The sequence below is a fragment of the Spinacia oleracea genome, chromosome 5, assembly GCF_020520425.1.
Source record: "Spinacia oleracea cultivar Varoflay chromosome 5, BTI_SOV_V1, whole genome shotgun sequence".
NCBI lineage: Eukaryota > Viridiplantae > Streptophyta > Magnoliopsida > Caryophyllales > Amaranthaceae > Spinacia > Spinacia oleracea.
Genome location: NC_079491.1, coordinates 5984443 through 6002398, shown reverse-complemented (window position 1 = coordinate 6002398; position 17956 = coordinate 5984443). Strand labels below are relative to the sequence as shown.

The following is a 17956-nucleotide window of genomic DNA, read 5'->3' as shown; positions in this document are numbered from 1 at the left end:
CATCTCCTCTTCCTCTCTCTCTTTCATACCCTTTATCTTAAATTCTAAGTATGATTAGATTTTTCAATTAATCTCCTATCAGATCGACTGATGCTTGATTTTTTAACTATACCAGACCATGCTCAATAGTATACCTGTTAAACCTGTTTGTTATGCGGGTCAATTCAATATCGACACAAGTTTAAAAGTGAGTCTGATCACCAATTGGTCTCTTTAAAACATGTCGATATTGGACGGTCAATAGCAGGTCGATAAACGAGCATCGAAAAAAATTAGACAAAAGGTTATTACAAGGGAATAAAAAGGTATACTCCGTAAATCGATGATTGTTTAGAACATAATTATTTTAATTTCTAAAGTTATTAGACTATTAGTTTGACCATATACTGACTTTGATCAATAACCTGTGCAATATATAAGAGTTATGTCCAGTAAAAGACCTCTAACTTGACCCTAATCCTAAATCCATTAGGTTACATTATCCAATAACCAGGCCTAATGCAAACTGGATAGGGATGGGTTCAGTGACACGTGGTCTGATAATTTACTAATTAATTGCCAGAGTCATTTATGGAATTTATGGTACGTAATACATTTTTTATCCTAAGAAAATTACAATAGTGAATAGTGAAAATAATAATGTTTTTTTGGCAAGTAATAATTTTACTTTCTATTAATAGTGCTTGATGATAAATATAGTAGTACTATATATAAACCTGCAACACTTGTCATATGTTTGATCTCTTGCTAACTCATTATCGTACGAGTAACTAAACTAAGCTAAGCTAAGCTAAGCTAGCCTAGCTCATCACTTCTTCTTCTTTCCATCAAATATTTTCTACACATAAAAGGAAATTAAACACTTCATTTCTATTTATTATTATTCATTCATAATTCAAAAAATATATATTTTTTTTACAAAAAAAAAAAAAGTATGGTGCGCCATTCTTGTTGTACAAAACCAAAGTTGAAGAAAGGGTTATGGTCTCCTGAAGAAGATGAGAAGCTCTTTAATCACATTACTCGTTTCGGCGTCGGTTGCTGGAGTTCTGTCCCTAAGCTTGCTGGTATACCATATACTTGTTCATCTTTTCTTCAAACATTTATCTATTTATTTCCTTTTCTAAAAATAAAAGATGAAGTTTTTTTTCATTTTTTTTCATTTTTGAAAATAGCTCAATTTAATGGTATGATAACATAACATATGATTTTATTATTATTTGCAGGTTTGCAAAGGTGTGGAAAGAGTTGTAGGTTGAGATGGATTAATTACTTAAGACCAGATCTTAAGAGAGGAGTGTTCTCTAAGGAAGAAGAAGATCTTATTGTTAGTCTTCACCAAATTCTAGGAAATAGGTATGATTTTCTCATTTTCCCTTATTTTTAATGAAATTATTCTGAAAGTTCCTTTCCTTAAAAGGTATAAACATGAACTTTTTCAGTCCGTTTATGAAATATCACGTTGATAGTATAATCTGAACTAGTTTTTCCGAGTTTAATTGTAACAAATCAACATATACTCCGGTTCAATTACACTATCAGCGTGACAACTAATTCCGGACAGAAGTGGAGTACAAATAACTGTTAAAAAGTTGCAATAGATTACTTAAAAGTTTGACTGTTTTGGTATTCATGATGATTATGTAAAAAAAAAAGGGTGTTCATTGGTTCTGCTTTTTATTCATCAACAGTAAAAGATACTCCATTTTCTTCCATCTGTCAAAACTTAATTGTGGAATTATTACAACAATAACAACAAAAAAAAACCAGTCCCAAAAATGGTTTATTGTGGAATTATTGCTGATGAAAATTATATATAATTGTACAGGTGGGCACAAATAGCATCACAATTACCAGGAAGAACAGATAATGAGATAAAAAACTTCTGGAATTCATGTCTGAAAAAGAAGCTGATGAAACAAGGGATTAACCCACAAACACATGAACCTCTGTTAACTAAACTGCAGCCTAATAATAACATCAACATCATCTGCAACAATGGCTTTAAAACCGCAGCTGAAACCCAGAATGTATTGCGAGCTGTCAAAATGGAACAACCACCATTTCCTCTCAGCAACACTGCAGAGTTAACAACAAACACAAGTTCATTCTCATCCTCATTGAGTTCCCACCAATTCAGTTTAATACAGCCTGTTTTTACTGGGTTGTCGTCGTCTCAGAGTTATCTGAGTCTGCTTAAACCGATGATGGAGTCGTCGCAGTCTCAGTTACAGTCGCAGCAGTATTTTCTGCAGCAGAGTTGTTTTACTGATAATAATTTCGAGAGCCAGAATTTGGGGTCAGATTCTGTGATATTCAGTGAAGGGAAAGAGTGTTCGAGTAGCAGTTCGAATAATACTAGTAATAATAATATGATGGTTAATTCTAATAATAATAATGGAAGATTTTCCTGGGAAAGTTGCAGTACAGATCATCATCAACAGCAGAACAAGTTTGATCAGTCTGAAATTTTCCAGTTTCCTGTTAATTTTGGAGGGATGATTAAAATGGAAGCTGATCAAACAAGTCCATGGGAGGAAGATCAAGATTTAGTAACTGCAGCAGCAGGAAACCTTGATTATTTCTTACAACACATTTCTTGAATGAGAAACTTATTATTGTTATTAAAGTCATTAAGTGTGTGTTGACTGATAGACGACTCTGAGGGATAGCTCAGTTGGTTAGAGCTTCTATCCCGGTTTCAAGTGATCATGGGGTCAATTCTCATCACCGCCCTTGTGGCTAGCTCATTCGCATAAAAAAAAAACCGGATAGGCGACTCTTTTTCGTTCGTCCTGTTACACTGTACGGAGTATATGATCCGCTTTCCAATGGGTTGCCCCATTTTGGCTCAACGGGTCATACCCTTGTCAACTTTACGGGGCTTAACCTTTTATGTCTGATTAATTGGTTTTGGGATGAAACCACGTGCTATTCAGCTTGGCAGCATATAGGTTGAAAAGGTATCAAACAAGTACACCAAAAGTAGCTGAAAGAGCATATACATTGCTCATTGAAAAGTTAAAGATGAGAAGAAAAAAATGTGAGTTGAAGAATTTTTTTGTTTTAATGATTGATCATTTTAATTTGTTATTCTTTCTTTGTCAATTTTTTTTTTGGGGTGTGATTTTGACAAATTAATTATTAGGGGGTGCAAAATTCTTAGTCAAGGTGGTTTTGTGATTGATTTAGTTTCTGCAATTTATTCAGTGAGAAAAATGGTGAATAGAATAGTGTTATGATGTTATTGAATGTACAAAGTTTTAAATTGAGGGAAACTAATTTTGTGGTCCATATAAAATAATTATTTGATTTCCAAAAAAATGTACGTGTAACAACTTAATATTTTAAATTGAATGTACCAAGCCATTATTGTGGTCCATGTATGTTTCTGCCTCCCATTATTTCACTTCTTTTAATTTATTTAAGCGAGAGTATGTTATATTCACCTAATTTTACCAATTGAGGTTAGCATGAGTGGTTAAGGGCCTCTTGCTCCTTAACCAAGGTCTCGGGTTCGAGCCTTGGGAATGGAAAAAATCTCAACTGGGAGGGATGCTGCCCATTGAGGTACCCATGCAAACTCCCACGGGAGATTACCTCGCCGAAGGCGGTGGGAACTCCTCGTAGTAGAACCAAAAAAAAAATATTCACCTAATTTTACTTATCTGAATTCATTTGAACTTATCTGAATTTTTATATGTGGACTTTTTAATACTAGTTATAAATTGTAAGGGATATTTATTACTTAATTAACTTTTATCAACACTTAGCCGACTTCTTTAAACTCATTACTACGGATCGAAGTATTAGGTGGACTAAGACTTTTGTTCTGTTCACCTTATTTCCACTCATTTTAGAAAAACAAGTTTACAAAAAAAATTAAATATAAATGAAAAATAAGTGAATAAAACGTACACACCACCCTTACTCCCTTAATATGTTTTGATATAAGTGAAAATAAGGAGACCAAATTAAAACAATCCTTTAACGTTAATGGGAAATCAAAAGTAGCTTTATATTCTCTTTTTATTGTTTTACATTCATTACTAATCATCTAAACGGTCGGTGAATGATATTATGAAATTATTTGCATGGTTTTGATTCTCAGTCACATTATTAGTAGACTAGTAGTTGCAACTTGTTTAAAATTGTTATCGTTATTTACTCCATTATTAATTAATTAGATTTTAGCCCATACAATGCACAGATTATATTAAATTGTTAAGTTAAAATAAAACTCCTATTACAACGGCTATATTTCATATATTAAAATATTATTATTATTATTATTTATATTATTATTATTATTATTATTATTATTATTATTATTATTATTATTATTATTATTAATAACGTGTAAGCAAATTACATAAAGTTGGATGGCACTACAAGAAATTGTACTATTAACGACGAGAAATCCCGTCGCGAAAGGCCAATAATCGTTGATTAACGACGGGATTTCCTGTCGCGAACCCGTCATAAAAGGGGGCCGTCGTTAATAGAAATCCCGTCGTAAATCCGTCGTAAACCCGTCGTAAAAGACATTTGCGACGGTTATTCCCGTCATTGTTTGGTTGTTTGCCCCGTCGCAAAAGGCTTTTGCGACGGGATTTTTGACCCGTCGTAATTAGGTTGTCGTTAAAGATACAAATTCTTGTAGTGTGGGAGTCTACCCTTTTGAATACAAAAAGTCAAAAACTTAATCTATGAAAGATAAATGCACCATTCTTAACATTGTTAGAGCGACTAATAGAGAAAGACTTAATACGCGAATAACAGAATAAGGTAACTAATTGTCTAATTAACTCGATCTATGAATGATTATATGATATTTGACATGATTTCGATCCTCAATTACGTTGTATGTAGTTGCAAGTCTTGGAACTTGCTTAATTAAAGAGTAAAGACGATTGATCGTGATACTTTTTCTTGTAAAAACCCGCACTGGTATATTACTTTTTCTGGTAAGAAATAAGCTAAAGCAAAACTCATTCAAGTTAACCACATAAATGAAAACCACCATGCAACATACTAAAAACAGATACAGAGTACAAATTACACCCTCGTCTAAACCCGTACAGACAAAGGGACCGGGGAAAAAGGAGGGGTGTTATGTTATGTGTGATTAACATAAATTCAAAACCCTAAAAGTTACCTTTCATTGATTTTATTATTCTGTGTACATACAGTAAATGAAAAGAGGGATAAAAACAACTTTGTTTTGAACTTTTTCCCTCGTTTGAAATTGACTGTATAAAAAGCAAATTTGGATTGGTATAAGGTATAGTAGTCTAGCTGGATTAAGCTATATGTCTATTATTGCTGATCTGTGCTTAGGATATGGTTTTCTTGATTAGCCTAATCTAATTGGCTTTTGCTTTTGTGTTCATCATAACTTGCTGTTTTCTCCATGGATTTTATTCCTTAAATAATAATCCATTTTCTAGGTCCCTTGGACTTGTGTCTTGTTTGGTTGGGCAATTCGAATTCAATTTCGACGAGCCTGAATGTGCAGTGGTTGGATGTCATCTAGTTTAGTCATACAATTGCAGTATCGAGATAGAAATAATTATTACTATCGAGTAGTTTTGTTTTTTTTAAAGGTAAGGAATATATCCATAACCGACCATGCATAACATATCATATATGAATATACAATCACTTGAATTTTGTCATACACATCGACCTCGACCTCGATCACGTCCTACTATCCTAGCATAGCCTTTTTCTAAGAGACTTTATTCCGTACAATAAATCCAATATGAAAGCTTAGTTTTTTTTTAAAAGGTAAGGAATAGTACCATAACCGACCATGCATTACATAACATACGGTTCACTTAAATTTTGTCATATACATCGACCTCAATCACGATTCACGTCCTACTATCCTAGCATAGCCTTTTCTAAGAGACCCATCTAGGCATCTACCCCGTAGAATAAAATCCAATATGAGATGTGCATGACTGGATTTCCCTTCTAACATCTAACAATACATGCATAATCAAAATAATACGGAGTACTCAACTTCGTACACATTTTCTGAAGAACTTTCAAGGATTTGGAGCTACAGCTATATCTGCACTATGAGATCACTTTATCTTTTTTAACAAAACATTGTTTATACATTATGTTTTTCAAAAGGGAAAGGTACACGAAACTTAGTTAGGGCAGCACATTTAATCATTTATCATACATTTTTTTGTTTTTTTCTAAAGGTAAGAAGAAGGAACCCTACTAAACCACCACCTATAGGTTAACCAGCCCAGCTTCGCAGGTCTTCGTTTGAGCCACTCCCAATCATTTTGCAGATGATGGCCCTCGAACTTGTGACCTCCAAGTAACAAGGTGAGTTCCCCACTAATCCACCAACTTATGTTGGTTATCATTTATCATACATGTACATACTGTAGTAATTATAGTGATATTTGTTTTAGGAGTTGTACATTTGTAGTATGGGCTATGGCGCCCACCCTAAAAATAATCCAGATAACATTTTCCTACTTTTCAAGGATCATGTATAAATTATGATGACAGCTTGGCTTGTGTACTCACTAATTTGATTCATTTTAGCAACGGGCAATGATTGCCACACTTTACAATTAACTTGTACATGTAGCTTCATTTATATCCCAAGAATGAAGAATGACTCGAGGACAGTATTTTAATACATAGAAGGTTAATATGTGAGTATTATGTAAATCCAGACTAGGTTAATAACTAGATAATTCTATTTCATACAATGAGAAGGTATTATGTAAATCCAAACTAGATATAAAAACCACGTAAATTGTACTAGGTTAATTCTATCTTCCATCTGTTTACCGTCTCATAACTTCATCATAAGTTTCCATTGTTCATATTACAAATATGTGCAAAGGAATTATAAGTACAGACATACATATAAAATTATAAATACATAAAATTTGAAACGGGTATAGACTTTAGCAAAGTTCAATTCAGTCTCATCCGATTTAAGTTTTGTTCTCTTCACCTGTTCTGGTCTGATTTTTCTAGTTTATGATTTGGTCTGATCTGAATGTTTCCGGATAAATATATACATATAGGTTATTAGGTGAACATCAAAATCAATGGATAGAAATGAGATACGCACATGGAGGACCAGAGAAAGATGCGTCTCATTCTCATAGTATTACAAAGGTCCATTCCCTTAATCATGGAATGAGTTAGACGTTGTCTAGACCTTAATTCTATGGTCCCTTTGTATTTATGCAGAATTCTGGAAAACAACAGTACAAATGTGTGTGTGGTTGAAATCTTGAAGATGCCAGCTTCCTATTCAAGTCAGTCTTCGTAGGGCTGCTAATAACCACAATAGTATCCCCGTATTAGTCCTTCGGTTGGGTGTCGAATTATCGTACTCACAAAGTACTATTGCAAGTATTACCTTGGAATCTTGGATAGATTGTAATTCATACATCGCGTAGTTCTAGTATGGCTCGTACATACTCCATATTCGGTACATTAATCCGCATCATTTGTATTAAGTACTCCGTGCTCCCTCTGTTTTCCACTTTACTTTGTAGTTTGTACCTGGATTCGACATGGAAATTAAGAAGAAAATAAGTAGAGTGCCGGAATTTGAGAGAAAACGAGTAATAACGTCGATTGGTAATCAACCAAAAATAGAATTGGGACAACCCAAATTGAAAAATGTGAAGAAAATTTAGGAATGGAAGGAGTACCGTACATTCATGCTCGAACCAATAGTTTCTCCACTGCCTCTCTGTTGATGAAGATAAGATGTTCAAACAGATAGGACTACGTACGGAGAGACTTATAATTATTATTATTGGATTTTTCTTATTGAAAAACAACAACACAAAGGACAGAAAACAAAAATAAATTAAACTTGTCAATCTACATGAAACAACCTCCATAAAGGGATAAAACATAGGTCAGTTTTCCCCAATAACACCAGTAACTATCCTTGCACGAATCTGCCAATGAAGTTTGTATTGTAAGGAGCTGTAATAAGTTTCAACTTCAGGTTACTTCCATACAAAAACCTTGGTTTAATAATAAAAAAAGGCAACAGTTCAAGTCATATTCACCAAACCAACTAGTTGGGTCTACCATTCACTCCCCACCAACCTAGGTAGGCGGGTACCGCCTTTTCAGCTAATTGCTGGACCAATTTTCTGGGTAATATAACGCACATCATATATATCACCTACGCACAGAAAAAGGTGCAACGAATATGGCCTAGCTTGTGAAAACCACTCAAGTAAATTCTGCCAAAACTCAAAAGAAGAATCCAGAAAATAAGCATGTACAGTAACCTTTTTAGTGGCCAGCTACTTTCCTCTGAATGATTGATTAGCTCCTATTGACTCACTTTTATCCCTGTTAGCCAGCAACAGCCTTTCTATTCCCGGTAACAATGTTGATTAATTAGCATTGGAGTTATGGTGGAACACCAAAGACGAGAACTGGACTGAAGAACTACTGACCTGAGTTACCTGAGTTACCTGAGAGAAAGGGCAGTGTATTACCTAGAGTGAAAGGTGCAGACTGCAGAGGTTACCATGTACATCCTATGAGACAATCTGGCATGTTTATAGAACATGAAAAACTACGCCGAATCCAAGTATCCAGCTTAATGATGTTTTCTACACCCTGCTTGAAAATGTATTCTCCCATCCAAATTGCTGATCTTCTGCATGCCATTTTAAGTTTGTAAAATGTTCTAGCCTGTCACAGTCCGAAAGTTGCAAAGTCTATTAGGTGATCAGTAAATCTTTCGATTGGTCTCTTGACCAAATAGTTTCCCAACATACTGTAACATTTGGCAATTATATTCAATTATCAAGGGAAAATATATCTGAAGCAAGAACGCAACCAGCCATTAAGTGCATATTCCTGCAATACTTACCATCACGCAAGTTGACATGGAGTAAAAAAAACTTACAGTCTTACTCTGCACATTAGGAATAAAATGCATGAGAGAAAATGGATCACTAGAACCCTGCAGCAGTTGAGCTATTATTGTCTATCTCATAGTTGTCACTACTTCTCAAAGTAGCTTCCAGCCAAAGGCACCCTCAACAACCACAACTAAATTAACAAGTTGGATGTTAAATGCAAAGTTGAAGTAAAAGCCAAGTATAACTAACAATAAAGCATTCAGCATCAAGATCTAAAATAGTTCGAAAAATGAAGGGACGGAATTCAATTTCACCATCAGAATGCAAGTCTGTTGTGGTATCAATAACGGAGGATAGACAAAAAATCAACTAACTATAAGATGAACCTAAAAACACAAACAAACGCATACATAAACACACAAAAAGCACAAGAGACAAGGTTAATGAAAGGTACGCTTCATATGCAATTGAATAAAATACAAAAGCAAAACGTCAGCCTCATGCATACTCATTTCTTACTTAACTTGGTAAAATGATATGATCATCTACAATATTAATTAGAAGATATGTGCCTTTTAAGAAAGGCAATCAATGAGATCCAATGATAAATCCTCTGAAGTATGGCGAAGGTTGCTTCCATTCATTCTAAGCAAAGCTGTAAAAGATTTGTAGGCAAGTTTTCAACTTTGGATAACAGTAATTAAATAAAATGACTCATTAAACTGCCTGATATTTCTAATTCTCATTTAAAGTTAGCTAGTTGTTTTCCTTTTAGGAGCACCACCCTATTGCTATGGTCAAGGTTCACTTTGACAATTGAGCTGTATTTCAACTGTGGACATGCTATTCTCCTTGTTTTGAACACAAATGACCATAGATTCAAATCTGACCTTGTCTTTCATGCAATGCAGCCTCCTTCAAACTTCATCCGCAATGGATGTACATCGTAATCTAAGTTACATGAATAGTGATTCGATGGAAGTAAGAAGCATGATTAAGAGTAGGCACAATAGCAAACCTCTCACAAACTACACTTCGGGCATGACTGCCTCAGAAAATCGCAGCTATTGTCATTTTAATGTTAAATCCAAGCACCTGCATAAAAAGACAAGTGATTGAGTATCCTGTAGGACAACTAAATGCTCGAGACTGAGAGGGGGAGGGGGAGGAATAAGAAAGTAGTATTTAAGATTAGTACAGATAGTTTATGACCAGCAGGCAGGGGCGGATCCAGGAATTTATATATGGGGGTCCAAAAAAATTATGATTTTCTTTCCTTTTAGTGGCTTAAAGTTGAAAGTAATAATCGAATTATTATAAACGCCTTAATACAATATGTAGAGAATTTAAGAACTTTAATTTTAGATTTTCATAACAATAAAACTCAATACCTAATCCAAATTACAACAAAAACTTGGCGCGATTTCAATTTAAAATGAAAACGGGTTTTTCATACTTTGAAGGAGATACTTTATTAAAATAATTGCCATTGAACAAATAGCACACAAAGACACTTGTGGGGCATTATAAATCTATATACGAAGTAATTAATTAGACCTCTAAAAAGTTCAAAGTAACATGCAACTATAAGTGTATAAAAGTGAAATATTACATACATTATTAGAAGTATATCTTATGCAAATTTCGAAAACTTTTTGAAGAAAAAATAACACTACTATTTATTTTTTGTGTTTTTATAAAGCAAAATCATGAATTATTATACAAACAAAAACAAAAACAAGTGAAGAAGAAAAAACGACATACAAAGGAAAAAAAAATGAAGAATTTAGAGGATTAACCAAAGACGAATAAAGTTAAAAGAAATTTTAAAAAATATCCTTTATGAGGATTTGAACCCAAATTATCTGGGTACAATATAAATCAATGAACCACTAAGCCAAAAATATTTCATTGTCATTATTGCAGGTTTATTAGATATATTTTAACTATTTTAAGTGCAATTAATTACCACAATATTAATTTACTACATTTTTTTGGAAAATAATGGGGTCCCTTTGAACCCCTCCGGGGTCAAGTAAATTTTTTTGGAAAATAATGGGGGTCCGCCCATGCCAGCAGGTGTTTAAACCGTAATGAGGCAATTATATAACTGATAGACATTAGATATTGAAAGATGGAAATATATTATGCAATAAGTACATATACATAAAACTTGTAATTTTTGCAGAACAACTAATAAGCAGCAGATGTTCACTCTAAGTTAATGCAGTAACGAAAAAGCTAAAGATGGTTATACAAAAAGGAGTGTACCCAACAATTCAGCGACGCCAATAATTCACCGTTCTTACCATGTTGACAACTTCATCATGTTTTCAGCTTGAACTCGCTGTTTTGTCTGCAAGCAAGAAGGCAGTTAAAGTTGTCCGCAAAAAAGATTGTACAGTGAGAATACAGGATGCATGTGAAGAAGACAAAATAAAAGGAAGCAAAATGCAATTTTTGCTTCATTATCATAATGCTCATTCTATAGATAACCTCCTAATAGCTATTAACTAAGTCAAAGTTAAGGGCACATATAACGTAACGGTGTACTGTCCGAAGATGCGTATCCTGTAACACAAATGAGAAGAAACTTGAGTAATATATCCGGCAATGAAGAGGGGCAAACTTCGCAGATAACCCATTGCTAGATCTTTCAACTGTATTTTGACAGCCTTTCAAGGGCCACGTGAGCAAATATGCAATACACATGAAATAGCAAGCGTCAATATGCTAGTCGATGCTATATAATGTTTCTGTTCAAAAGACACGGGAGAAGCCTTTATCTTCCCTACTTTCCAAGTTTCCATTTCAGTTGGCCATTTCAGGAGGGGGGTTGACAACAAAGTTTCATATAATATGTTCATTGATCACTGAACAGCAGAGCAAAATGGCAGGAACAGAAAAACACAGGGAGGTGATCAAATTAACAATTTACAAGATTGATATAGCACGGTGCACATGAGATAAGCACGCAAGTACCATAAACTTGAAACAACACACCTAACCTTGAGCTCTGGATAGCATTTCAGGTTTTCCTTTTGAACATCAGATCTTCTCAATAAAAACTTTGTTGTTTCCATACATCAAGCAAGAGTAACTAGACATGTAGGTAGACATAAACTAAGACAATCAACAACTTACTATTGCAGTACCAAAGTTAGAACTCAGAACCTTAAGCTGTAAGTGCAGAAAATAAACCAGATGACATTCCAGAAGAAAAAAGACGACCTTAGTATCCTACACAATACAAGGCTATGAAAATGCAGAAATAATGAACAGAATATATCCATTAAAATTCTATGAAATGTAAATATCACTTATTAACTCCAGGAAACTATTAGTAGATACGTGTGCAGTTATTTGATGATTGGAAACTCAAACAACAAATGTGGGAAAATAAATAATAATGTTATTAACAATGAAAAAACACTAATTTACATTTCTGAAACCAACGGCAGAACTGCATCAAGCCCAACTCTTTGAGCACATATATGCAAACTCATTAAAGGTTGCCATACAAGATTGAGAACGAAGAATTTTACTACAAGAATTTACCCTCTTGTTTCTGACGATTACAATGTACAGAGCGGGGCTTCAACGTACCCACCAACGACAAGTACTTGGGAGTTGGGAGTCAATCGTTAGCCCTTCAAAATTCAAACCACCGCAAAACCATGGTTGTGAGGATGACTCCCGTCTTGATACAACATAAGATGATGTAAAGCTCTGGAAAATATCTCTCTTACTTCAGGATTTTGAGCCATCCCTGACTTAGCTGCACTCTCAAGTGTTTTCAAAGCTCTAGCTTCTGCAAGTTCCTTGCTATTGCCAACATGCATGGACAAGTAGCAGAGCAGAACAAGTCCCTGCTTCCTAGAGCGATCACTAGCACTCAACAATTTCATCAATGGAGGAACTCCATTGAACTCAATTATTGTTTTTGAATGGGAAACACAGTTATGGTTATCAGGGCAAGCAAACTTTGCCAATGCAATAGCAGCTTCAATGGCTACACCAATATCCTTATTCCCAAGCTGACCAACCAATGAACTAACTATCCCTGTTTCCTTAGCAGAAAAAATCCTCGCTAAACACCCGATTGCTTTGATAGCAGGTATTTGAATATCCAGGTTACTCTCCTCCTTAATCACTCTAAGAAGCTGGTCTAAAACTGCTTTAGCAGGTGGAGAACTCGGCTTCCAAGCCACTTTCCTAAGGTCTGCATTATCCTCAGCCACTTTCGCAACCTCCATAATCGCCATTAGACAATGGTATTGCAACTCTCCTCTCTCGGTTTCAATAATTTTGGACAAGCAAAACAACCCTTTAGGCTCAGCAACCTTCTGACTATTGAAAACACTCCCTTCACATAATCTCCACAATGCCAAAGCACTATTGACTTTAAGTTTAAGCTTAACCTCAGTCGAAGCATTCTCTCTCTCCTTTCTACTAGAACTCCCACCAGTCCTCGAATCAAACGAAGAACACGAATGAACCTTATGATAACTATTACTACTATTACCGTGATTAAGAACACGATTAGTATAATTCGGATAATTTTTAGCAGCTAATTCCTTCTGAACTATAGAATGAATACTATTCTTACCTCCACCCACATAAAGCCGCTTGTAATCCTCCATATCCACGTCCAAGATCAAGCAAGAAATCAATGGCTTCAACACATTCTCCTTCCCAAACACCTCCCTGGCAACCGGATCGATCTCTGCAACTTTTGCAACCAATTCCGCCACCGCAATCTGCACACTCATACACGACTCCGCAAACACCTGTACCATAATCGGTATCCCTCCCTCATTAGTAACAATTCCAGACCTTTCCGTCTCATCCACCAACAAATATAATGCCGTGGCAGCCGCAATTTGACCTTCCGGCGAACCTCCTCCATCCTTCAAAAGCCTCAACAACGGAGAAACCGCTCCTTCCTCCACAATCACCTTCCGATACCTCTGATTATGGCCAGCCAACGAAGCGAGATAATTCGCCGAATCAATTCGGTCTTTCACCTGCCGATTAATCTGCAAAGACGCAATTGAAGACCAAACCCAAGCAATAATCGGATCATCCCTCGCAATCGGTGGAATCGCCAAATTAGCGCCGCCTTCATCATCACTGTATATCGACAAAAGCCAACTAAAATCGCCAATCGAAGACTGTAGAAGGTTCGTAACCTTCTTGAAATCCGCAGCAGAAGAAGTTATAGTGAGGAAGACATGGCGAAGAAGACCAGTATGCTTGCATTTCCGAACTAGGGTTAACGCTCTTTCTAGATTCTTCGCCACATCAGCGGCGATACGGCGTATGGGACGGTCGTAGATGGAGGAAGACGACGACGGTGAGGAAGTTAACCGGACGGCTGCCCGGAGCTTGTGGGAGAGTTCGTCGGCTTGGCGGGAAATATCGACGCACTCGGAGCGAGATGACTCGGCTTCGCCGGCGGATTTGATGAGTCGGTCAGTGAGAAGGATGGGGAAAGCGAGTTCATCTTGGAGTGTCTTCTCTCGGTCTGTGGTAGTGGTTGCAGTTGGAGCAGTGGATGCTGCCATTATTTTGGGGGGTTTGAGGAGGAGAGAGAAATTATGGGCGTGGATCGCGGAATGGGGTATTTTTAGAAGGAATGTTTTTTGTGTTTTGTGTATTAATAATTGAAATATATTACCACAAACTCTTATTTAAGGTCGATTTACAAATAATATTGTAAGATAAATGTAGAGTCAACTCAATTGGTCAATAAATTGACATTATAAATCTATACAATGAGACGTTTATAACAAGACTCCACGTGACTATATTTTTTCTTAAAATATCACAATTGATAGTCAAATAGTTTAAATAAATAGTGACAAAAGTTTAAATGTGTCATTTAAAAAAAAAACGAATGAAGTATATATATATATATATATATTATCTCTTCAGAATCATTAATAATGTATAAAGTTATTCATGTAACAATTTAACAAGTTTATCCATAAAAAAATATTTCATCATATAAAAAGTTAAACAAAATAGGATGTTAAAAGTTACCAAAAAAAAAGGGGTTAAAATATACTGATGTACAATAAATTTGCTGAACACCAGATGCGCGCAAGGCCTTTTGATATACTCCGTATTACTCTGTTTGTTCTTATGTCATTGTCGTTTTAGCATTTCTACAGTGGTTTAGAAGAAGCAAAATATAACGTTTTCTTTAATCGTAATTAAGTACTCCATTCATTTTCGATGCATAATAATTTTGAAATTCTTTTGAAAATAATTATTTCTTCTAAATATAATATATTCTGGTTGGAAATAATATTATAACTTTTATAATTTCAGACAATTATTATATTATTAATAACGATCTGTATATTTGTGTAGTTATTTAATTTATCAATGTGGAAGTTACATTAATGTTATAAAAATGATCCAGAGTAATTATTTAGAAATGAAGAAATTAGTTAAAGCGACATTTATTTATGAACAAATGGATTATAATAAATGATTAGTAGTCGGTTTTATGATAAGTCCACATAATGTTAACTTGTTAAGTCGGCAATAAAAATGATACGGAGTAATTGTTTAGAAATGAAGAAATAAGTTCGTTTAATCGACATTTATTTATGATCAGTTCTCGGTTTTATGATAAGTCCAAATAATGTTAACATATTAAGTCGACATTAATTATGATAGAAACTGTATACTACAGTAATATGGAGATAAGTCCACTCCACATTATGGAGAATACTGTATGATTAAGTGTAGCTATGCTGTTAATTTTTTTTATTTTTAAAAAGAAAAAAAAAACTGTATAGCGTACGGAGTAATATGGAAGTCACAAATTCTTATTTATAATGGGTGTATAATAAATATTGTATACCGGAGTAAAAGTTGACTTAAAATGCTTAAAAGTTACATTTATATATGTAAAAGTTATCTATTTTTTAATGATAAATTTTTTCATTTGAATAAAAATTATTTCCTCAAAATCACTAATAATGTATAAATTAATCATTTAACCCTTTAAAATGTTTATCTATCAACTTTTTAATTTTATAATATAACAGTTACAGAAAAATAGTTCAAAGTTACAAAAAACTGCTTAATAATAATCTTGGTGTACAATAAATTTATTGTACGTACACCTTGTACGCGCAAGACCTTTTGTATGGAATTAGTGGCTTCTCTATTTTTAAAAATTTCTACTCACTGACCGGGTCGTCAAAATTCTTTTTCCCTTCACGTCCCGTTTGGTACAAATGGTGTTTGTGATAATGAATTCATATGTATATTTAAAAGAAAAATCAATATATATTCTTATAATCATGCTAGTACACTTAAAAATTATCTACAGAGTTTTTTTTTCTTTATAAATTTTAGGGAAATTCTCAATGGTAGCATCATACTTTTGCAAATTCTCAATGGTAACAAATTTTTTATCACTTTCTCTAAAATAGCATTAGTAATATATATTTTCTCTAATCTAGCATTATTTCAATAATTTCAACCTAATTAACCAATATAATACTAGCTATAGTTAAGTATCAGCAAAATTACTAAATAACCCTCATTTTACAATAGCTACATTAATCGATAACTGAGAGCTACCTTAAGTTGTTGCAATTTGAGGACTTGGTGCATTTTAAAAAGAGTTACGTACATTCTTCTTGATGGTATTTTCATCAGTTATAAAGCTTGTAGATGGAAGAAATCCACATTTGGGCTGCCCATGGGAGAAAATGGAAGTAATAAAAAGACCAACTGAATCAAAACAATCAAGGTTTTAATACGGAGTATCTAGCTTGGTACCTTCAGCAGTATCAATCATTTCCCAACATAACCAAACATAAGAAAAGCAGCAGCAAAGGATAATAAAAGAGAACTGAACTTTCCATTTACATTGACTTTTAATGTAGATGGATTAGAATATAGAAAAAGTAAAAACTATCATGTCAAACAATGACAGACAAGAAATTATCGGCAGAGGCGAAATTAATATTAAGTCCATTGATAACAAAACTTGACATCAAAATTAAGCTAAAATGGGGTAGATTGATAGTAATTTCCAATACGAACATAGGACAATCAAGGCTAAGTTCCCTGCACATAACCTGGAAATCATCAGGCTAATCGAATCGAGTGAATGAACAAACAAAGAATTAATCGACTGAAAGTAGCATAACTTAGGTCGACAAATTTGGGCGAAAATAAGCGAGATGATAATCTATACAGAAAATGAATCAATCAATAATCTTTTGCGAAATTGAGCTTTAACAATCACGATTCAACTTCAGTCGACGCAAATTTGAGGTTTCATTTTGGTGGGTTTGAGGAAAAGACGAAGAACATACAGGGGAAGAATGAGGGGCTGCAGGCAGAGGACTTACCCGAAATTTGGAGGAGTATTTTGGTTGGGAATATTAGTAAAATGAGGGTTATTTAATTTTGTTGATATTTAACCATAGTCAGTATTATATTGGTTAATTATGTTGAAATTATTGAAATAATGCTAGATTAGAGAAAATATATATTATTAATGCTATTTTAGAGAAAGTGGTAAATTTTTTGTTACCATTGAGAATTTGCAAAAGTATAATGCTACCATTGAGAATTTCCCAAAATTTTATCACCATTCATTACTATTTGGAGAGTGGTATTGAATGCGAATGTAAATTTATGATGAAAAACACCAAAAATTAGATAAGGTCTCATTACCAAATATATATTTTTCTTACAAAATAACACTTAAATTTACTCATATTTCCACCATTTATTATCAGCTACCAAAAGGGATAGTAAATTTTATTAGGATCTCGAACGGACAATCTCCTAAGTTTTTATTTCTCCCCACCTTACCCTTTATCGATTGCAAATATTAGTTTTATCTACTAGATTCAAACCCTGACATTCGCGAGATACTTATACCCTATTCTTATGTGCTGAATGAAAAAATAAAGGAGTAAGCCAAAATTATGCAAGAAAACTTATTCATTATGTTAGAGAAGCTCCAAAATCCAGTGGTTGCTTTTGGAACTTGCTTGCCATTTCTAAAAATCTCAAGCAAGAAGCTG

At 34.2% G+C, this 17956-nt stretch overlaps 2 protein-coding genes across 13 annotated transcripts; one reads left to right on the top strand and one right to left on the bottom strand.

Moving 5' to 3' along the window:
* The first annotated feature begins 735 nt into the window (after positions 1 to 735).
* LOC110792544 (transcription factor MYB86) lies at positions 736 to 3386 on the top strand. Its single transcript, XM_021997364.2, has 3 exons — positions 736 to 1067; positions 1227 to 1356; positions 1829 to 3386. Exons 1-3 carry the CDS (start codon positions 935 to 937, stop codon positions 2601 to 2603), a joined length of 1038 nt encoding a protein of 345 aa, XP_021853056.1. The 5' UTR covers positions 736 to 934; the 3' UTR covers positions 2604 to 3386.
* A 3682-nt stretch (positions 3387 to 7068) lies between these two features.
* Positions 7069 to 14544, bottom strand: LOC110792551 (uncharacterized). Of its 12 annotated transcripts, none has more exons than XM_056829113.1 (5): positions 12447 to 14544; positions 11160 to 11244; positions 7712 to 9983; positions 7409 to 7554; positions 7069 to 7323 (listed from the first exon to the last, which is right to left on the bottom strand). In XM_056829113.1, exon 1 carries the CDS (start codon positions 14453 to 14455, stop codon positions 12548 to 12550), a length of 1908 nt encoding a protein of 635 aa, XP_056685091.1. In that variant the 5' UTR covers positions 14456 to 14544; the 3' UTR covers positions 7069 to 7323; positions 7409 to 7554; positions 7712 to 9983; positions 11160 to 11244; positions 12447 to 12547. The 12 variants fall into 12 exon arrangements, with proteins under 12 accessions (XP_056685091.1, XP_056685092.1, XP_056685100.1 ...); XM_056829114.1 differs by having other exon boundaries at positions 7069 to 7320; XM_056829122.1 differs by having other exon boundaries at positions 7069 to 7554; positions 7707 to 7747; positions 8304 to 9983.
* Between the last annotated feature and the right edge of the window lie 3412 nt (positions 14545 to 17956).